The sequence below is a fragment of the Tarenaya hassleriana genome, unplaced genomic scaffold (genome assembly GCF_000463585.1).
Source record: "Tarenaya hassleriana unplaced genomic scaffold, ASM46358v1 Cleome19, whole genome shotgun sequence".
Taxonomy (NCBI): domain Eukaryota; kingdom Viridiplantae; phylum Streptophyta; class Magnoliopsida; order Brassicales; family Cleomaceae; genus Tarenaya; species Tarenaya hassleriana.
Window position 1 is genome coordinate 2,625,509 of NW_010965304.1, and position 23,436 is coordinate 2,648,944.

Below are 23,436 nucleotides of genomic sequence, written 5' to 3' on the forward strand. Positions count from 1 at the left end.
GCGCCTTTGTCAGATTCCGCCGAACAATAAACGATGCCAGATGAAAGAGTCAGTGTTCATAATTATATATTAATTTGGAATTTGGTAATAAATTCGTGTGTTATTGTCTGTGTATTTGTGGATTAAAATTTTGGTGAGGATAACATTTGGCTTCAACTTAAGAAGAGGAGTTTCTTGAGTAGAAAATTCAAGGTTCCAACTTTACCTAACAAAGGAAAATTACAATTAAAACTTTGAAGAGTCAGATGAGACATCAAGTCTTTTTGGTCTTTGTTGATTCAATTCATTTCAGACTTGAAATCTTTTCCAATACATATGTATATATATATATATATATATTATATTAGCTTTGTGATTAGAAAATTGTTTACGAGGAAATCTTATGGTTCTAAGAATCTCAATGGATCTTTTTCAAATCTACTAAATGAAGCGACTTACATATTGACTTGATCTCTCTATAAGTCAGCCACCAACTCATTTTTCAACAACATTTAATCATCAATTTTTTCCTTTACCAAAAAGTTATATATATATATATATATATATATATATGTCTTTTTGTTAGAATTTCAAAAAAGATAAACATATTTTCATATTAGAAATAAAAATAAAAATAAAAATCTCTAAAGTCATATGAAAAAACTACCATTACCTTATGTAAGACTCCTTTGGAAGTCGAGTTGGTCCGAAGATCAAAGTAAATTAGTTGACTTCAAGTTTGCTTAAGAAACATTTGTGAAAACTGAAAACGGATAGATATAAAAGTAATGGTTTTGGTCCTTGCACGAGAATTGATTTTAATTTTTTTTTTAAAAGACATTCTGAATAAAAACAAAAAACAAGTCAACGGTAAGTCTTTCTCACAAAAAAAAGTTTTTTTTTTATCCTTCACACCACCACCGCCACCACCTTCGTATGAAAGTTACCACATGAACACGTATTCACAACACACGCACACATATACATACATACGTACGTACATACTTATATACGTACACATCCATGTGATATAACACTAACCTTGAAACTTCGTAGGAAGCTTTTAGTCTTCGTCAATCGTCACCCGAGTTGCGCCTTCTCCACGCCTCTCAACAGGAAACGAAAATGGCACTTCTATAGAACACATACATACACACGCCTGTATATATACCCATATATATATATATGCATAGAACATGAGTCGGAGTGAAGAAGATATTGGGAGGATGAACTTAGCAAGGAGTTTCAGCAATGAAACCCAATTTGGGTTCGAGTTGTCAGAACTGTGCTTATCGGAAGAATGGATGGATGATGATCTTGCGTCGGTGGTTTCGGGGCAGATGCAGCAGAAGATGCATCATTTCGATTTCGGGTATCAAGCCAGCGATGTTGGCAGTTACGAACGAGGTAGCTCTAGCAACAACATTCCCGAAATACCAAGTACTGATACTTCTTATACCACGGCTGCAGCTGCTAGTAAGTGTTTTTTTTCCCTGGAGATCTTTCCTAGATCGGATAGTCCTGAAACAACACAAATATCCATAGGATTAAGGCTCATCTCGATCTCAGAGAATTTCAAAATAACGTTAAAAGACTCAAGAATCAGAGTTAGTTTTTTTTTTGGTTTATAAATCATATGCCCTCTCGAGGGTTTCTGAGGAACCAGGACCTTTAAAACCTGAATTCACAGTCCTGTCATTGTAAAACTAAGAATCTAAGCGCTTAGAGTATTCAAGTCTTTAGTCATCAGAAACCAAAACCAAGACTTCTATTCTTGAACATAATGCAGTATTCTTTTGTTCTTATTTTGTGTAAGACGGAAATGAGAACGAAACCAAGAAAGAAAAGAAGACAGTAAAAGAGAGAGTGGCATTCAAGACGCAGTCTGAGGTTGAGGTGCTTGATGATGGGTACAAATGGAGGAAGTATGGGAAGAAGATGGTGAAGAACAGCAAATATCCCAGGTACAAGCACAAATTTCTCGGGTTTTTAATCATTGTCGTTTGAATTCAATATTTCAGTTTCTCGTGCCAATTGGTACCTCATCATTCTTGACTCGTGATCTCCCTGAAGGAACCAACATAAAGCTACGAACTCTTTTCAATATCTAAAAAAGAAGAGTCAGAAAATGACATACCCATTATAGAAGAGCTCGGTTTCTAGGCTTTTCAAATGCCCTCGGACCTGCAGAATACAAGAAACATAATATGAGCACGTATCGCTAGTATGTGATGATTGATTATGCGTAATTTGCAGGAACTACTACAAATGCTCGGTTGACGGATGCCCCGTGAAGAAAAGGGTAGAAAGAGATAGAGATGAACCGAGCTTCGTGATAACAACTTACGAGGGATCCCACAATCACTCGAGTATGCACTAGATTTTTCGGGAGTTTATCCGCATCTTTTCCAAATCTATGGCAGAGCTCAAGAGAGAAGACTATGGTGATCTGAGGAATAATGGTGGACAAGAAGCTCCAGCATCCGCCATATGATTCTCTGCCCTTGACCCACCGTGCCTTCCTGTGGATAAGAAAGAACTAAGAACAGAAATGCATATGGACTATATAGCAGACATCGGTACTAGAGATTTATTATACTTATGCCTTTTCACATCTATTCTTGTAAGAGATAAAAATATTCGAGATATACAGCATCCATAAATATGTAGTACTCTTATACTTTCTGCTTTGTCATATCACGAACACTGAAGAGACTCTTATCCAACAAAGCGTTACCATCTCATGAATCAATAATCTTGGAAATCAATGCACATATAAGTAGAAGCTTACCACATTGACCACGATGCCATTGATGAACTTAATGGCAACCTACCAGCCACCAAACACCTACAACTGGATTATGAATCAAAAGATGAGGATGAGGAAGCTGTACAAGAGGAAAACACTGAGTCGAAGGCAATAGAAAAATTACTAACCAAAGCTCTATGTCAAGAAATGGATACCACGGAAAAGAATTAGCGTGCATACCTCGAGCAACTGTGTTGAATCTGGTCTGAACCATGCGAGAGTCGGAGGGAGATCATGAAGCATGCTTAGCCTTTGTTGCCGAGAGGCATCTGGAGCTCATTGTGACCCTGTTTTATCCCTAAATCTCCACCAAAGCAATAGTTAAACTTGGAGAGAAACCATTAATTAAGGTCGGCACATAATCGAGCAGATAAAGGATCTCGGTTTATCAGAAGAGATTAACATTTATGTAATTAATTACACCATAAGAAACAATCCTCATACATCGCAATCAAGACTGCTTTTGGTAGCACGAAGTGGTAAGAAGAAAGCAGTATACCCATACACAGAAGGAAATTCTACCATCACGGTCTAGATGTTCTTTCATTCGGGAAATTCACATCAGGATTTCTCGTAAACAGAGCAGAGGCAGAACAGCTACTCGAATTAGATTCTTGATCGTGGCTGCTGGTCGTTATGCTCCATAATGTGTCTTGGGGCTTACTGGATGCTTGCGGGTTTGATACTATGATAGCCTTTGATTTCGAAGATGGAAGCTTGACAGGTTTCCCCATACCACTAGCAAGCAACCAGCGTGCTCCGGACTGTTGCTGTGTTTTCGTCCCCCAAGGATGGTCTACACCAGACTCAGTTTTCAAACCTACAAGACTAATCTCAGTGATTCCCCAATCCAATTCAGAAGCTTCTTCATTACTTTGATATTCAGCCAATCTATACAAACACGGGTTAGAGGAATCAGAAGGCCTCTCGACTTGGATCAAAGCAAGCATAGTTGGGCCAACCGGTTCATAGTTTCGAAATGGGTCTCTAAGCATTACCCTTACACCAAGTGTCAATTCATTCCCCAAGATATGATGCTTTCCGCTAGAAGCTCTCTGTTGATCAGCATGATGAGCTGAAAGAATCTTTATCTTTTCATCACTCATTTGACCTCCATCGTTTGTAAATCCAGTATCAAGTTTTAACCATTCGTTCAAAGTAAAGCAGAAACCAATTAACTCTGAAGCACCAGAGGCATCCATGAGTTTTGGTTCAATGCTTGATGGTGCATCTTGGTCTGACATGCCACACTGAATCCTTAAGCCTTCTATTGAGAGAGATTCAATCCTATCCATAGCTAAAGCAGCAAGAGCTTCGAGAGGTGCATAACCCGATATCATATGAGATCGACAAGATCCAAATTTTTCTTCTGAATGAAATGAACCCAGCTGATCTGATGAGTTCCGGTCCAAGGCAGCTCTACTGTTGTCAGAGCAATCATGCATCACTCTGCAAAGCATAGGAATTAAGATTTAAAAAAAGATGAAAAATAAATGTTGTGGGAATAAATTGTTTGAAATAGAAACATAACGCTTCAGGCATCAACATGGTAAAAACATCAGAGTATCAGACCTCTCAGGGGCCGAATCTTCAGCTACTTCATGTATTGTCTTCCCAGTAATATCCTCCAAAGGCATCAATGCATTAACCTGAGAGCAAAGTCCTGAAATTCCAGAAGATACTATACTCTGCAATATCTCGATAACATCAGAACCTAACTCCGATGCTAGCACCACTGGAGCTGAAACTTGCATGATAAGACGCGCCACATTCTTGGATTTTCTCAACTGTAAGGGATTCATCGAACGGATATACCCTCCTCCTTTTGTTTGGACAAAAGGCCCAAGATTATCACCAAGAGGAGGCAGATCAATTCTCTCGTCAACCGGAAGCTCTATCGGACTTCCAAATCCATCAGAACGAACACGTGAAGAGTTTCGAAAGATGTTTTCATTTAAACCCCACTCTCGCATCAAAGTTTCAGTCTCTAAGTTTTCTAGCACCTTGGCCTTCCTTCTATTTATTAGCAATTCAGCTTTGTCCTTACCGATGTTTTCATCAACACCCTCAGTACTTGAAGTGAATGAGAAATCTTTGTCCTCATCGTCAATTTCATAAGCGTATTCTGCTTCCCCATCAAAATCTAAGAAAAAACCTCCAGAAGCCAAAGCCTCCCTCTCAAACTCTCTGAGCAGACACTCGCGAGGAGAAGCTGGCTCACCATCTGAAGTGTAAATATATGAACAGTCTTCAAATTCCAACATATTTAGGAAATCACTAGCTACAGATTCAGTTATGTCATCCAGGCTTAGCGACTTCATTGACATTTTTGTAGCTTTATAACTCGATTTAACTTCCAAAAAATTTTCTTGTTCGAGAGAGTCATCCATGGCTGATGAAGATTCCACATCAAATGACTCAGAAACCACATGGCTGCTAACAGCTGAGTCAGATTCTCCGAAAAATGATTGCTTTGAGGATAAGCTACTTCCTTCATTTTCAGGACTGGCCATTAATAACTGATCAATAAAACGTGTTTCCTCAGTAAGGGCTGCATCTTCATCCTTAAGAATATCATCCACATCAATAATTTCAATTCTTGAAGAATCTGTGTTTGAAAGAGTACTTTCATCCAACTTGGATCTGGATCCTTCTTGCTCAACAATCTCAACCCCCTTATCAATAAAAGCAAACTCAGTATCATCAGACTCATCTGTTTGCTTAGCACTCTCCAAGCCAGGGTTAAGGCTAGTTTTCCCCAGACATTCATACAGGGTATCTTTTCCCATTGAACTTTCCAAGTTTTGTTCATTAAGTTTTTCATATAGAAAATCTATCGACTTGGAGAGCTCCAAACTAAGGTTAGGAGACACTTGATGAAAAACCTTTCCTTCATCAAGCGGTGAAGATCGGTGGTCCAAATTACTTGGAACACTCCCAACCCGCCTCAGCATTGTACTTCTACTGCTTGAGTTGGAAGCACCATTGACATCACTGTTTGAATCCTTGATGACAGAGTAATCAAAACTAAGATTCAGAACTGCGCCCCTTGCTGCACCTGAAAGCTTGAAGCTCGTAGTCCACTTTCTTGTGCTTCTCTCACCCTCCAACTCATCTAGAGACAATGGCAAGAGCCTTGTGAGGTCAATCCAATGCTTCCCAAGATCAAGGCGGGGAGCATCGGCAACAGAGGCATAAATCAAGAAAAGCTTCACCTCATATTTGGCAGAATGATAGGGACCGCTTTTACTACAATATACCGTACATCTGTGCATTAAGGTCTCTTCAAATTCTGCAGCTCCATCCAAAACAATACATGGCCGAGTAGACAACACTTCGTCCTTCCTCTTCCATTGCACGACCAAACTACTGTCGTTCAGATTTGAAGGTAGACCTTCAATCGAATGGACGTGGAGATGAAAACAAATGTCATACCGATGCTGCCTAAAATGCGTTATGGCTCTCAAAGGTTTCTTCCAATTCCAAGCTAGGGAGGATTTCTTGTTCTTCTGCAACGAGGTATCACCCACAGTTTTCGAGTTGGGATTCGGCCTGGAAACCGGTGGGCGTGTCTTGCCAGCAGATTTGGATCGGACATGAGAAGATGAGAGCAAAGCTTTCGGTGCGGCTTTGTGTAAGGAAAGCGCTGAGCTAATCTCCTTGATGTCCCTCAACAGCTGAACATTGTATGAATCTCCAGAAGCATTGTTCTTCTCATTCCCACTGTTTTTAGACAACATCGTTTAGAGTGTTACCTGATAAGATTTTCGATGTGATCACAAATCTCAGAACAAGATCCGGAGAATAACGACTTCTCAGGAGGAGCCTTCCTTCAAACCAGAAATCAAGCCTGCACTGAAATTTTAAAAAAAAAAAACAAACTTAGAATCCAAACAAGCGATTCCGAATCAATATTTTCAAATAGAGGAATCTAACGCGAAGACGAAATTCAAAATCGCAGAATCCTTTCCATAAAAATTCAAGATAACTAATCCGATTTTTATTAGAAGCTTTAAGAACAGAAACTGCAGAACCCTTACACTTTGATTTTCGGTCAGATTCGAGTCAAAGAGCATATGATTCAAGTATACTTCGACTTTTCTACTGAAAAACAAAGCATTTGTACAACTAGAATTAATCCGAAATGTACAGAGATCTCTTGTTTTCTTACCTTTTGGAAAGAAGTCCCTTCTCTATGCTTCGCCAAGTAAAAGCTTCGAGTTTGAAAAAGGCGGAAAATGAAACGGTGAGAGATTTTCTCGGAATCTGATAACAGAGAATTCTGTGTTTTCCCGGAAAAACTTCACGAGACTAGCATGACGAGATTCAATGCTCAGTCTCTCGGGTCGGGTCGGATCGGATCGGATCGGATCGGATCGGGTGGGTCCGAAGAGTGAAGTTGGTGAGCCGCCCAGACCACACTAGACAAGTAGACAGCGACCGATGGGGAGAGAGAGAGATGGAAGAAGATGAAGCAGCGCAAGAAAACTGCGTGTCGTGCTTGTATAGATTAGCACAAAAGCGCGTTGTTTTTCATTACGAAGACCGGCGCGATGTTCTTAAACCTAATTTAAATACTGCACGTGTTTTGTGTTGGTTGTTGAATGGTGTTTTTTTTTTTTTGGACCTTCATCTTCCTTCACGAAGTCATCTTTTATAATTCCAAAACATATTATTTTATAATTCCATATTTATATATAACCACACATGTAAAGGTTATTTTATAATGGTAAATGAAGAGTTGTCAAAAAAAAAAAGAAAAAAAAAAGATGAAAGAATGCTAAGAAAATGTAGGCCCATAAAAAGAAGCCTAAATGGGCCGTGAGGTATATAACCTGATCCAGATTTATATCTCTGGGCCTGGATCCGACCCGATTACGGGGAATGACCATGCCGCTCTTCTCCACAGCAGCTTTGGCAAGCAAACGATCAGATCGAAACTCCGGCGGCGGAGAAGTTCGCCGGCGAACGGCAACCCCCACCGATCAGCCATGCAGGACACGGCGGAGACTTTGTTTCTACGCCGTGCTCCGACAGAGAGAGATGGAGAGAAACCCTGGTTCCGACTCTACTGGCAAGGGGGTGCGAAGTATCAACGCCGACGCAGGTCCGAATCTCTCCACGAGGGTGAGGAGGCGTTCATGAAGATTTCCGTCATAACCGTAACAAAATCAAGACCTTAGTTTATGGCAGAAATCGAGCACGATTGCTGATTTTGTGTTTTGATTTCCTGGGATTTTAGAGATTAGATTGGATTTTCTTTTTTCTTTTTCTTTTTAAAAATTACGGAGAGAGGCAATGGAATCCCACTGATCATCAGGCTCCACTGTTTGTTGAGGTGATCGTGCTTGATTTGTCTGAATTTGTTCTTATGTGGATTCTGTTTATATCTACGGGATTCATAAACTATCACTTGAAGGCAATGACAAGGGTTTCTTCTTTAGTTATCAAAAACCATCACTTGATTATATATAGGTTTCTTGGGCATTTCTTTGTTCTTCAGTTCACATTTCATGTTAGAGCTAAGAACTAGTTTGTTCACTTAATCATTGTCCTGATTTCTATACAATACTGCCATTGGAGACAATTCTTTGATGTATTGCTTTTTATGAACCAGAAGTCTTTGATGTCTTGGCTTTCACCCAGATAAGATTCAGCTATTTCCTCGACGTATCATAAGAACTACATGAATGAGATGAAAGCATGCGGCGATAGAACTAAACTGTTGTATTGCCACCATCTGTTTTTTCAAGGCATTGCAATCACTTGCCGGCTTCTCTGTTGGCCAAATACAGGGAACTGCATTGGATAGTAAGTCCAGATGTCGCAGAGGTCTATGATGAGAGGCCGAGTCTTCAATATAATGTCCGTACCGAACTGAGGAAGTAAGCCCTTATCCTTTTCTCAAACTATCTGTCTATAAGTGCAGCCTTGCATAGTCATAGTCATAGTCCTCCGTTCTCTCTGTTTTACTGTTTGATTTCTTGTTTAGATCTTGCCCGGCCATTTATCCATTCTAGAGTAGAGACACCCTAGATCTCCACAAGGAAGACAGAATGTCAGTTCTGGGCATCCTCGTCACTAGGGGTGGGGGAACGGTTCGGTTCTGTGTATTCAGTTACAGTTAATTCAGGTTTTGAAATCTCATAACCAAACGGTTATTTGGTTTGTCAGTTCGGTTCAGATCGGTTTTCAAATAACCGAACCGTTTACCCATCCATACTTGTCACATCTTTCATCTTTGCAGGTTTCCATTTTCTGGGCTGGGGAAATCATATGGGAACATGGGTTGGGATAAAAATGTTCTGATGGAAATTGGAATGACCTGACCTGCCATATCGTGTGGTTTATACTTCTGCTTCTCGCTCAATCCCGTAGCCAGTGACCAAACCTAGCACATGACCTGTGAGAGGCTGGTCTGAATCACAACGTTTCATTTCTTGCATCTGTTTTATTCAGTGCCCGTAAATTTGATGTGTGGTTTATTTGCCAAGTCGACCATTGTGCTTTCTTAATGAAATGCACGTTTTAGGTATGAGAATAGGGTATGTAATGCGTAATACACAGGGAAACTAACAGAATCCATCTTTTTTGTAGGTAGCATCTGTGATATATGAAGTACAGTACAATGCATAAACCAAAGAATCCGATGACTTTTTTCCCCACAAAAAAAGATCGAGGAAGGAGGAAAGAACATCCATATCCTATAGGAAGGAAGTGCCAGCAAGCCGGTGGTGCAAAAGATTATGAGCAATACCATCCCTTTCCTTCATGGCCGTGACCGATCTCGATGCATTCTCAGGCACAACCTCATCATCCACCACTTCTGCCATTAGCCCTGGATCCAAATTCTCACCCTTTATCTCACATATGTTGTGCAGAACACAGCAAGCACCCAGCACTGTAGGCAAGTCCTGCAGCTTAACCTCTGTCCTCTTCTGCAGACATGCCCACCGTCCCTTCAACCTCCCGAAAGCCTCCTTAGCCACCCGTTGCACCTCTCGGATGTTCTGATTGAATGCGTCCTGTGTCCATGTCAGGTTCTTCTGCGTGTATGGAACCAGCACCCATTCCAGCAATGGATGCCCTGTCCCCCCAACCACCCACATTCCCTTCAACAGACCTCCATTGCTAGCCCTCTGATACAACAGTGACTTCTCTAGGACCTGGTCATCAGTCATCGACCCGGGCCATCCAATGCATAGGTCAGTAAAAATCCCTTTCGGGTTCACAACGGCTTGAATGGTGATCGAGTATGACGTCTTCTGGTTCCTTTCCGTGTGCCGCTTGTTGAAATACATGGAAACACTGATCTTAGGAGCTATAATCGGAACGTGAGTGGTATACATCGAGCCCACGATGTTCGGTATACCCGACAGCGATTCAAACTCCTCTCCGATATTGCTCAAACCATCATTATCTGGCCATTGCAGGTACTTGGGCATCAAGACATCCTTAATGGCTTTACAAACCTCAAGAACAAGCTTGTGGCAAGTGGAGATCCCCAACCCAAACTTCTTGGACACTAGCCGCAACGGCTCTCCCGTCCCGAGTCTCCATAGGCAGACCGCGACCCGCTGGCGCACGGGGATGGCGTTCCGCAGGGCCGTGTCTTCCTTAGCCACGGCAGAGTTCAGCTCCTCGCAAATTTCTTCAAACGTGGCTTTGGACATCCGAAAGGCTCGCCTGAAGTCCTCTTCAGGGTAATCCTCACGGCTACACTCCTCCCACCAGGCCCGGCTTCGATCCTTCACCCACAACCGCCTCTGTTGACCCGAACCCGGGACCTGAACCCGATCTGACCCGGACCCGGGATTCGGATTCTCCCCAGTCTCGTTCTCCAGCTCGGAAACCGGAGCAGCAGCTGCGGCGGCGCGTGACCTCTTCCGGCTAATCTGGGCTGTTTCCTCGGCGTCGGTGTAGTGATCTTGAAGATTGGAGTGATGATCGGACATGAGATTTGCCCTTTTCCGGTAACTGGGCTGGAAATCGAGCATGTGTGGGCGGGAATCAGTGTCGGGAGACTTGTGGTCGTGCTGCTTCTGAGGGTCATCCATGAACAAGAGGGAAGTGAAAAAGCCCTTGAGCTCCTTCGCGTTCGTGGTCTCTACCTCGCCGTCGAAGACATAACTGGTTTCCTCTCCGTCGTCGTCTCCGGTGTTGTCTTCGTGGTCGTAATCTCCAACACCGGAAGTCTTCAGGAGAACGGCGGCATTCATCGGAGGAACAGGACAGTTAAGTTTGGATTGGAGGATTTGTATGGTTCATAAATAGAAACGGTGAAATCTTGCAGATTTTGGGATGAGAGAGAGAGAGGAAACGTGTGAACACGCCTGTTGACTTGCTGCTCCTGCTTGCAAGGGTTCTTCTTGTCCGTATCTTATTATTCTTCTTCTTTATTGCAAGTGTAAATATATTATATATATATATATATATCCAAGACACTGTCTGTGGAGTGAGTAAAGATCCATTAGAATATCATATCGTTTTTTTCTATCGAGTTTTTTTTTCCATTTGACATTAATCTATTTGATCGAAACTTGTATAAAAATTAGGGGTGGGCGTTTCGGGAAACGGTTCGCGTTCGGGACGGAATAGATCGGTTCGGTTCTTTCGATTTTACAAAAATAAGTACCAATCGGGTTTTTTATTGTATTCGGTTCGGTTCGGTTTCAGTATCGGTTCGGTTCCGGGTTTTATTAAAAAAATGTTAGATTTCCTTTAAAAATATTCGGTTTTTCGGGATTTTTAAAGTTCGGTTCGGTTCGGTTTCAGAAAAATTCGGTTCTCTAAAAATGGTACAATTCGGAAAATAACAACGGTTTCGGATCGAAAAAATACCGTTTTAACGGTTCGGTTCGGTCCGATTCCGAAGAACCGAACCGAAACGCCCAGCCCTAATAAAAATTGCATATTTTCTTCATCACAATAATATTTTTTAAAAAAATAATAATTCCATAACGATTTCGATTTTTCGAATAAGAAACCGAATCACAATGAAATAAAACAAATAGAAATTAAGAAATGTTGACGACGATGATTTGGAACAATTTAGAATAGAAGTAGAAAAATATCTCCGATTTTCGTTCGAATAGAAAAAAATGCAATTTTTATCGTAATTCTATAAAGAATCAAGTCATACCGAATAAACCAGATGGTATTAAACCAAAGTCAAGCCTTCAGAATTGCAAACATTACAAAAGTGAATGAAGAAATGCATGCATGCATGCATGCGTGAGTTGGTGTGTGTATATATATACACATATATGATTGGTTTACATTCTTTTGGTTACTATTGGCAGTGACCACCTACTTGAATTTTATTGAGTTGGATCCAAGCAGTTTTTGTATGTATATGAAAACTTCATCAACGCCCATAAATTAAAACGTAAGTTATTTTAATAAATAACATATACAGTATTAAGATATGTCCCGGACACATACACATGTAAAACACTCATCAAAACACATAAAACTCTATGTAATGAATCGAATCATACCATTCCGTTACTTTAATTTCGTACACAAACGAGAGAATATTACATATATATATATATATATATATATATGTGTGTGTTACCATTTATTATTTCACTCATTATCAATAGATAAATTCATATTTTGACCGTTATCGATATTAATAAACGAAATAATAAATGACATTTCCGATGATAAAATTTTCTTAAATAAAATGATAAAATCAATAATAGATACTGTTCTCTCGGTAATAATAAATTTTTCTGTATCCGTAAAATTGTGGAAGTAGTGTGAACACGGCAAGGAAGTATCGGACTTGATAGATAAGAGTTTCCGTGTGACGGCCGTGGCACGTTTATGTTAGGTGTCGGATGGTGACTTCTTTTTTGGATTCTTTTGTTCTCTCTATTTTCTTTTTTAAATTACCACGATTTAATCACATTATTCGAAATTTACAAGCATAATATTTATTTATTTATTTTTATCATAGAATGATTTTAATTTTAAGAAACCATTCACATAAATACGAGTTTAAATACTAATTTAATTGAAACACCAGCATTTTTTCGTGATTAAATTTTTAAAAAAAAGGGTTTTTGAATATAAAATAATCTTATCCGAATTCTCTATTATTAAGCATTGATATAATGATACAAATCGAGGGCATGCAACTTTCGGAAACAATCATCTATTAAGGTCGTTGAATTGAATTGAACCACCGCCACCAATATAATTATAGGGAAAAATTAATAAACAAAAAAAAATAAAATGCATGTTGACGTGGAGCCCAAGCCCATTAATATGCCCAACTCCAAGCCCATTTATAACCTTCCTGTTTGTCCAGAGAGAGAGAGAGAGAGAGAGAGAGAGAGAGAGAGAGAGAGAGAGAGAGAGAGAGTTATGACTATCCAAATCGAGCAACATTCAGTGATGTACATGATATGACATGGCATGACATGACCATGTGGTTGCAAGTACGGTTTGACAACGCATTATCCAATTGGATCTATCGGACTAAAATCTTATTGGAATATAATAGATTTCGTTTTGTGTTTCCATTCCATCGATTCAATTATCAAAATTGGGTGAATTTTTTATTTTTTAATCATACTGGTAAAAATTACGTTTATTCGTTTAAACATGAATTCTGAAAAACATTACTAAGATTTTTATTTCATTTACATTTTTCTCCGTTATTTTTATGGTCGTTTTAAATTCGAATTGGGTTTTTTTAATTTGGTTTAAAACAAAGCATTCTAAAAATTAGAGTTGAATATATTATTGGGCTCTCGAGGTCTAGATTCAAAGTTTTTGTGCATGTTTTTTTAATGAATAGAGTTAACATTTAACAGGTGAAGATTAAAAAAAAAAATGGACCGACCGTTCATATGGAAGAAGCTCCCAATCAGTTTTATGTCATAAATCTTAAAAAAGGTTTTTTTCTTCTCCTCCTTTGGAATCTTCTATTTGTTGCAAAGACCTCATAGCATCCAATTAATTTGTCCTACGACTCATAATTACACAAATTAGCACAATCAATTTGATCATTTTGAGGAAAATCAAAGCATAAATCAAATTGTGTATTTGGATGAACATGAATCAAGAGATGGAAGTGATCCTGTGATTATGGCTGCCCGATCCATCCCGCTTCGTTTCCAATGCTTTCAACTTGGATTTCCATATAAAACATATTTGATGACGGGGATTAAAACACAATATTAGTATGCTTCAATGTAGAATTAAACATGATATGAAAGCTTGTATATATAGAGAGAGAGAGAGAGCACAATCACCAGTATCATATAGTTCAGAGATATGATCTGCTTCATCTATAAAGTAGAATTAATCAGTTCAAATCATATGATTATATAGATCTCATAACCATATCCCATATCTCCAATTTTAATTTTGCTAAAACCCATTTCTTCATAGTTAAGCATGATCAATAGAGAGAGAGAAGGGGTGACAGATAGAGAGTGAGCACACATAGCTTCAAGCACGAAACCCTAGTTTTGTTTTGTGATGAAAGCATGCAAGAAAGCCACCATGTGTGCTCACTCTCTTCTGTCACCTCTCTTACCGCCAATCCCTCCACGAGAGGACAGCAAAATTGAGCAGATCGTCTCCGATCATATACCGCCAAATCTTGTGACTCACCCATATATATATAAACCCTAAATTAACATATATAACCAATATGTATGCCTACTATTTTATATTCATATATATACACACATCATTGTCCCAATATGATGAAACAGGGACTCAAAACTTATAGAAGATTTGTATACTACTGTCTGTGTATTTGCTGTGGGAAGAAACTGAGACCTGTTGGGGCTTTTTATAGCCAAACAAATGTTGAGAGAGAGAGAGAGAGAGAGAGTGATAAAGCTAAACCCTCAAATCTCTCTCTTGAATTATTTGATAGTACAGATTTTGTGGGAAGAAAAATGGAAGCAAATGATTTTTTTAGAATAAAAAAGGATAATGCTTTCTATCTTTTTTTTATGCATCTCCCCCCATAATTCTTCTCTTTTTCATTTTAAACCCCAATGATTTATTTATTTTTACCCACTTTATATGCTGGCTTTACGTTTTTAATTAGATCCTTGTTTGTTTAGCATTTGACATAATTTTACACTTGAAAATTTTATTTTTTGAAGTATAAATTTCTAAATATGTTGACTATAATTAAGATTATTGTGATCATTACGAAATAATAAATTTAAAACTTTTTTCTCCACGAATTTCGAAGTATATAAAATGTTGTAATTTAAATCACAAAACAAAACATAAAAAAAACACACAAAAAAAAAGAGAGGCAAATTAAGAAACAAGAAGAATGAACGAATGAAGTTGATGAATATCCCAAATTCGTTATTATCAATGTGAAATGAGAGCAACTTACCAATAAATAACATACAATCTAAGCTAATTGATGGTCCAAAAACTTAGGAATAAAAAATAAAGGAATATTTCATTATGGCATTCTTTTTATTTCCCTATTGTGGTGTATATAAAATATTGGACCGTCCAATTATCAATCAACAGAGGCTCATCATGGACAGTTCAACTCGCACCCGCAACCCCCCAATATCAATACGGCCGCTAAAAGCATCTTAAAGTGTGCATGCTTTTTATTTTTATTTTCCCTTTCTAGAAATAAATATTTGATTCTATAAGATGCTTTATTACTTCAAAATAATATATATATATGTATATATATTCCAGTTTGAACATGAGTAAAAGTAGCTAAAAATTTGGAAATATTTGATTCAAATACGAATTTTGTGTACTCGAAATTCAAAATCGTCGTCATATTCGTATTGTATTACGTACCAAAATATATGAATTATTAAAGCTGAAATAAAACCATTAAATCTATTGAATTTTAATTTTAAACTAAATGAACCTGATGATTGATATTTATGAATATGAATTTTCATTACCCAACATCCAAATCTAAATTTAGATTTCGAATTTTTACAGTTATCAAAAGCTAATTCATTTTAGCAATGAATGAATACCAACTTTCTAATAAAATATTTTAGACATGTTTTTTTTTTTTATGAGAGATTACAATTTTTAAGAGCTATTTTAGAGAATATAAAAATAAAAAATTTCAAATAAAATAACTAGCGTTGACGTATCACAAAACGGAAAGTATACATAAAAATAAATGAAAATATTAGATATTAATTTGTAATATTTGATATATTTATTTTGTAAGCCAAATCATACAAGATATATAGATAGGTAGAGGAAAATTCCATATTGGTGTGCTAAAACAAATCCTATATAAAATCCACAACCACTTTGAGATGTGTGCCAATTCATATAATAAATGGGATATATGTATATAGTGAATAACTGTTGTGGAAATAAATAAAATAGAATAAAAAGAGATAATATTATTATAAAAAGATTTGGATATTTCCGAATATGGAAGGACGCAAATGTTTGTGCTTTGTGGACACATTTCCCTTCAGGGGAGAATTCATGCATACGACGCCAACCCCATAATTTATTTCTTTATTTAAATTTCGAGAATCACTTTTGGTAAAGCGGAAAACGTGTTGACATATGCAGCTGCTGATGAGCAACTAAAATAAAGTAATCCCTTTAGCTATTTTTTATTATAATATTTGATTAAAAAAACTATATATATTATATACACGTCTATATATATCTAATCGTTTTGACAATAATATATATTAATATAATATAAAAGGGAATAATGGTATACAATTGTTGTTTATATGCTACTGCCTGCTACGAATATTGGTTTGCAGAATAGATATCTCGTAGTTCTTGTTATGAACCTACCTATATATATATATATATATATAATTTCTAATCAATAAATTTAAATTTATAATACTCGATCGAACAAAAAATATACGAAATAAGAGAATACCGGATATGCCCTATAGGGTGTTGATATTTTGTATGTATACGATGCGTGAATATGGGATGGCGAGAATATGAAATTCCAAAGGCTCACATGAACATACATATATGTAATACACATTCACTGTGTGTATATATATGTATATATGAGTATGTGGGGATGGTATATATGTACGCAAGAGATCTAGAAGGCATGTTGTGAAGCCAGATGACAGGTCCAAAGCTGTCTTTTGGTATATGTATATTAATATATAGCATATACATACATATGAATGTTCATATGCGATGTGTATGTATGTATATGTGTACATCATGTCATCGCGTATTTCTCTGATAACGTGATCCCATGCTTTCTTTCTTTCGACTTTCGGCGAGAGCACGTGGAGTGTCCCTGGATCGACACGTGTCGAGATGGGGTTTGTCCGTCATGCAACCCCACGTCGCAAGTGGTATATCAGAATCAGAAACCATGGTCAAGATCTCTTCTTGACTCTTGTGGGGCAAAATAACAAAAATAACCTTAAAAATGACAAGAGCAACAGCCATACCCTTAGAATTTCTAGGGTTTCCCAAAAAACTAATATTTTTAATAAAATTACAGAAATACCAGAATAACTAGTCTGACCAAAATTTTTTGGTATGACCAGTATGATCAATTCAAATGGTATGACCAGTTTGACTAGTTTGACTAAATTTCGATTAGTTTAACGTTACATTTGGAAAATTAATATTAGAAGAATAAAAAATAATTGGTATCAGAGCAAGGTAACGATTATGGACAACGAAAAAATTGATTTTTCGAAGGGATTACCATTAATATTAACCAATGAAGATGAATGTTATCCCGGATTTTCTTATAAGGGAAAGGTGATAACAATACCTAAAAACCTTCATAATCAAAGTCGATATTATATTGGTACCATCTTTGACGATGATATCTTATAAGGGAAAGGTGATAACAATACCTAAAAACCTTCATAATCAAAGTCGATATTATATTGGTACCATCTTTGACGATGATACTAATCATAATCTCGGAAATAAAATAAAGAAAATAGGTTTTACTTTAAATAATATTGTCGAAATGATTTTTTATGGAATCATACATCAAAATCCAGAAAATCACGAAGAAATAAAAAGAAATATTGAAAATATAAAATCAGATTTAGAAAATCAGCTACAAAAATTAATAAAAATATTTGAACAAAACCATGAAAAACAAAATGAAACTAAAAATATAAATAAAAAATTAGAAGAAATAATATATCTACAAGAAAAAAGTATTAAAGAAATAAAACAAAACTCTGAGGAATTAAAAGAATATATTAAAACAATAATAGGATGACAGAAACCATGAAGGAAACTATAGAAAAAATAATTAAAGAAACAACTGCTGAAATAAAAGAATTACTACTAAATATTAAAGAAATACTCACAACAACAAATAATTACAGTAATAATAACAGACAAATTCAAATAATAAAAGAACTTAACGAAGCTAAAGAATTAGTAAATAATATTATTATAAGAAATAACGGAAAAGAAATAATAGATCCAGATGAAAATGAAAAACCAAAAATATTAGAAATAATAGAACAGTTACAAGAAATAATCGAACGACTTAACCAAAATAGATATATCACTATAAAAGACTTACAAAATTATTTTAAAAAAGAAACAAAAGAATTAATTATTATCGATAAATCTAATTTTCGAATTAGATCACCACCAAAGATATAATGGAAGGACTAGATGATCAGATAGAAAGATTATCAACATTATTAGCGGCTCTTAATATACCCGAAGAAGAGCAACCTGATGAAACTGAAAAAATTGTTTCAATGTAATCAAGAAAAACGAAAACAAGAGGCAAAAATCGATAAGTTATGTTGTGGTGCAATACCAGGACAAATAGGCAAATATGGTTGTGAACCTATTCGCCAAAAACATAAAAAAAAGAAATGGAGAAAAATTCCATATAAAAAATATAGGAAACAAAAATACATACCACAAAAATATTTCAGAAATAGAAAACAATACAAAAAGAAAAACTATGGTAAGAAGGATACATACTGTCCTTCTAAGAAAAAGAATTGTAAATGTTGGTTATGCCAAGAAGAGGGACATTATGCAAATGAATGTCCTAAAAAAGGAAAGAAAAAAGAAACAGAAATACTACGAATAGCATACGATATGGGCTTTGAACCAATCGAATCAGATTCAGAGTTTGACTCTGACATCGAAATATATGCATATACCACTGAATCATCCGATTCAGAAAATGAATAGAAAAATACTAAAATCAGGAAATTTATATCTCCAGAATCCTGTTACGTATTGTGAATCAGTTCTTAATTCGAACCGTGTTTGTAATAAATCAATTTTCCATTTCTTTAGAGTTCGAAGACAAGCAAGTGTTTCGAGCTCATGAATTGGATAATTCATCTCAGTTTTTGAAAATGTTCCTGAAATATATTTGCATAATATTGTATTTTATTTTTCAGTTTTTGGTACTTCATTATTATTAGTACGACCATATTGGTCAAGATGGAGTAATTCTTTTCCATCCTTTATTGCTAGCATGCATCCTGCCCAAACTTCTTTGGATGCATCTGTTTCAATAATCAAAAAGTCTTTGGTCGTTGGATTGTATAATTTTGGTAATATCTTTATATTTTCTTTTATATGTTTTACTAAATTTGTATCTTGATTAGTCCAAGACCATGGTATTTTGTCTGATATTTTCTTTTGTAATTGTTTTCGTTCTTTTGCTAGGGATTTGAGAAATCCCTGCTCGGAAACATAGTTAAGGCACCCAAGGAACCTTTGTATTTGTTTTCTGTCTGTTAATTCGTTAGGAAATTGTTGTATTTTTTCATGTACATTATTTGTTAGTTCAATTTCTCCGTTATTATTTATTTTTAAACCAAGATATTCAATTTCTTGTTGTACTAATTTTGATTTCTTTTTAGAAATAATTAATCCTTTTTCTTTGCATCGTTCTAGAACAGTGATTAATTTTTCAGTGTGTTCTGATTGTGATCCGTTTGTAAATATTATGATATCATCAATGTATGCTAAGCAATATTCTTCTAATCCATGGAGATTTCTATCCATGAATTGTTGGTATATTGCTGGTGCTTGTTTTAATCCGAATGGAAGAACATTCCATTCATAATGTTTTTGTGGGGGGCATGAGAATGCCGTTAATGGCTTTGTTTCTTCTGATAATCGAAGCTGCCAATATCCTGATTTAGCATCAAGACTGCTAAACCAGTTTTTTCCTTTTATTCTTTCGAGAATATAATCTTTTCTTGGTAGTTTATAACTATTCCCAATAGTTGCTTCATTTAATTTTTTATAGTTTATTACCATTCTTCTTTTTCCTCGTTTTATCTCATTATTATTTTCTACATAGAAAGCTGGAGCCGAATGTGGACTCGTGCTTTCTCGTATAATACCTTTATCTAGTAGTTCTTTACATTCTTTGGTGAATTCTTCCACATCTCTGTGGGTATATTGCATTTTATTTGGTACATTAATTTCATCTTCGGGGTTTTTTAGTTTTATTACTATTAATTCTTCATTTGTATTTTTTATATCTAATGGGTTATCACTACATATTTCATCAAGTTTTTGTTCGATATGAGTCATACTTATAAATGTTAGTCTGTTTTTTAAATCTTCTATAATAGATTTTATTATTTCATTTTTTGTTATTATTTTTGTCGTAACTAATTCTGATTTTTGGTTTTCTATTTTAGGTGCTTTCAGGCTGACCGTTTTTATTCTCTGTATAAATGGTTGATATAATTTTAGAAAATTATTTCCTATAATTATATCTAATCCAGAATCGTGTTGATATATTGTTTTTGCTGGAAATATTTTAGTTTCTATAATTATTGATACGTGTTGAGCCACATACCAGATTTCATGAGCTGATTTATCAGCCACTACTATCCGTAGTGGTTTCTCTAATCGTACCCATTTTTTGATGATATTTCTTTTAGCAAAACATAGAGTTGCTCCAGTGTCTATGTATGCTAATAATTTTTTCTTTCTAGTAGTTCTTTACATTCTTTGGTGAATTCTTCCACATCTCTGTGGGTATATTGCATTTTATTTGGTACATTAATTTCATCTTCGGGGTTTTTTAGTTTTATTACTATTAATTCTTCATTTGTATTTTTTATATCTAATGGATTATCACTACATATTTCATCAAGTTTTTGTTCAATATGAGTCATACTTATAAATGTTAGTCTGTTTTTTAAATGCAGCTTCGATTATCAGAAGAAACAAAGCCATTAACGGCATTCTCATGCCCCCCACAAAAACATTATGAATGGAATGTTCTTCCATTCGAATTAAAACAAGCACCAGCAATATACCAACAATTCATGGATAGAAATCTCCGTGGATTAGAAGAATATTGCCTAGCATACATTGATGATATCATAATATTTACAAACGGATCACAATCAGAACACACTGAAAAATTAATCACTGTTCTAGAACGATGCAAAGAAAAAGGATTAATTATTTCTAAAAAGAAATCAAAATTAGTACAACAAGAAATTGAATATCTTGGTTTAAAAATAAATAATAACGGAGAAATTGAACTAACAAATAATGTACATGAAAAAATACAACAATTTCCTAACGAATTAACAGACAGAAAACAAATACAAAGGTTCCTTGGGTGCCTTAACTATGTTTCCGAGCAGGGATTTCTCAAATCCCTAGCAAAAGAACGAAAACAATTACAAAAGAAAATATCAGACAAAATACCATGGTCTTGGACTAATCAAGATACAAATTTAGTAAAACATATAAAAGAAAATATAAAGATATTACCAAAATTATACAATCCAACGACCAAAGACTTTCTGATTATTGAAACAGATGCATCCAAAGAAGTTTGGGCAGGATGCATGTTAGCAATAAAAGATGGAAAAGAATTACTCCATCTTGACCAATACGGTCGTACCAGTAATAATGAAGTACCAAAAACCGAAAAACAAAATACAATATTATGCAAATATATTTCAGGAACATTTTCAAAAACTGAGATGAATTATCCAATTCATGAGCTCGAAACACTTGCTTGTCTTCGAACTCTAAAGAAATGGAAAATTGATTTATTACAAACACGGTTCGAATTAAGAACTGATTCACAATACGTATGAAACAGATGCATCCAAAGAAGTTTGGGCAGGATGCATGTTAGCAATAAAAGATGGAAAAGAATTACTCCATCTTGACCAATACGGTCGTACCAGTAATAATGAAGTACCAAAAACCGAAAAACAAAATACAATATTATGCAATATTTTCGCAACATACCAGCGGAAAGAAAGTCTCGCACCAAGCTTTCCAGACTAAAGAAGAGGCTCAGAAAGCTCTCAACGAATCATACAAAACCATGGCCCAAAAACAACCAGTTGAACCAAGGGCACAACTACCCTCAATGAAAATACCCAAAATAGCTCAAATACCAACCACACAGGAAAAGGAGGCCCTGAAAAAGGTAACCCTCGAAAAATATCAGTCCTATTGGGCGTCTCTGGTAGATTACAAGGAAAAACACACTACCATGGGGTTTTACCCGAAAATGACCAGAACCGGACCAAAGGCTATCTTCATTGGAGAAGCCAACCCATTACTAGCATTTGATTACCTTCAACATGGACTAGTCGACAGTATCTACACTGATTCGATGAAAATATTCGAAGAATTTCCAAGAAAGATGAAACCAATTATCAGAAATTACTTTGAACGATTCGCGAAGGAAAGAACTATTTTCATGAAGATTAAGAGTTCAATCCCGATCTTCGGAAAGGATAAGATTATACAGTCACATGCAGTAATACACCTTGGAGTAGCAAAGGGAGAATTGCCTCCAAGAGATGATGCATCAGATTATGAGATTCCAGACGATTTAGAAGCTCATTCATTACTCGAAGTCTTTAAGGCATCAAGAAGGATCCTTGCGGATTCAGAGATCAAAGTCAATTATGCTAGCAGTAATGTGCTAATGATCACCTACAACAAAGAAATTATCTCGAAGGAAGAAATGCAAGCAGTAGCAGATTTCGAATTAGACTTCTATCATTTAGAAGGAAAATTCGCAGGACTAGAGGAATCTATCAAGGAACAGCTCTGTAGCTTCCTGATGAGGTATGACGACCACAAATGCACTATCGCTAAAGGACAAAATAAAAAGGAGCAGCCAACCACCATCAGAAAAGTCTGAAGACATGTGAAATAAAGAAACAATGTGACTAGTTGTTGTAATATGTCGGACCCAATAAAAGATAAGGTTATCATGAACCTTATCTCTGTAATCTCTATTGTAAAATTATGTAATGCCATGTGTGTAAGTCGGGCCCCGGTTTGAGATTCTTATCCTAACCGATAGGGTTCCAAAGTTGTATAAATATGAGCTCTCTCCGTTTGGAGAACTCAGAGTGAAATAAACGAATTTGTTTCAGAACTCTCTCTGAAAGATCTCTCTCAGGAGATTGGCTTGAAGATCTATATCTTCTGGAGGCCTTGAATAGATTCTTTTGAATCACAAACCAATTACTCCAGAACTCTGGAACTAAACACCACCCCTGAACAATATCAAAAAACCGATCAGATCTCCGGATCACCAACAAGAAAGTATTATAGCCGAAGGAAAAGGAAATCTTTCTTCTGGAAAAATTAAATTTAACATTAATATACAACTCGGATTATCGTTGAAAGATAAAGACTTG

At 36.1% G+C, this 23,436-nt stretch overlaps 3 protein-coding genes and 1 long non-coding RNA gene across 5 annotated transcripts; 1 reads left to right on the forward strand and 3 right to left on the reverse strand.

The window, feature by feature from the left end:
- Positions 1-858: 858 nt before the first annotated feature.
- On the forward strand, positions 859-2,659 carry LOC104811230 (probable WRKY transcription factor 50). Its single transcript, XM_010537880.1, has 3 exons — positions 859-1,455; positions 1,796-1,943; positions 2,236-2,659. Exons 1-3 carry the CDS (start codon positions 1,176-1,178, stop codon positions 2,357-2,359), a joined length of 552 nt encoding a protein of 183 aa, XP_010536182.1. The 5' UTR covers positions 859-1,175; the 3' UTR covers positions 2,360-2,659.
- Positions 2,660-3,172: 513 nt separating this feature from the next.
- On the reverse strand, positions 3,173-7,217 carry LOC104811229 (protein PLASTID MOVEMENT IMPAIRED 1-RELATED 2). Of its 2 annotated transcripts, none has more exons than XM_010537879.2 (3): positions 6,960-7,217; positions 4,361-6,638; positions 3,173-4,237 (listed from the first exon to the last, which is right to left on the reverse strand). In XM_010537879.2, the coding sequence occupies exons 2-3, from the start codon at positions 6,526-6,528 to the stop codon at positions 3,313-3,315; spliced, it is 3,093 nt and encodes a 1,030-aa protein (XP_010536181.1). In that variant the 5' UTR covers positions 6,529-6,638; positions 6,960-7,217; the 3' UTR covers positions 3,173-3,312. The 2 variants fall into 2 exon arrangements, with proteins under 2 accessions (XP_010536181.1, XP_010536180.1); XM_010537878.2 differs by having other exon boundaries at positions 4,361-6,643.
- Positions 7,218-9,361: 2,144 nt separating this feature from the next.
- On the reverse strand, positions 9,362-11,247 carry LOC104811231. Its single transcript, XM_010537881.2, has one exon. It carries the CDS (start codon positions 11,005-11,007, stop codon positions 9,493-9,495), a length of 1,515 nt encoding a protein of 504 aa, XP_010536183.1. The 5' UTR covers positions 11,008-11,247; the 3' UTR covers positions 9,362-9,492.
- Positions 11,248-12,878: 1,631 nt separating this feature from the next.
- LOC104811232 lies at positions 12,879-14,590 on the reverse strand. Its single transcript, XR_771416.2, has 2 exons — positions 14,059-14,590; positions 12,879-13,933 (listed from the first exon to the last, which is right to left on the reverse strand). It is a non-coding gene; the product is annotated as an uncharacterized LOC104811232 (long non-coding RNA).
- Between the last annotated feature and the right edge of the window lie 8,846 nt (positions 14,591-23,436).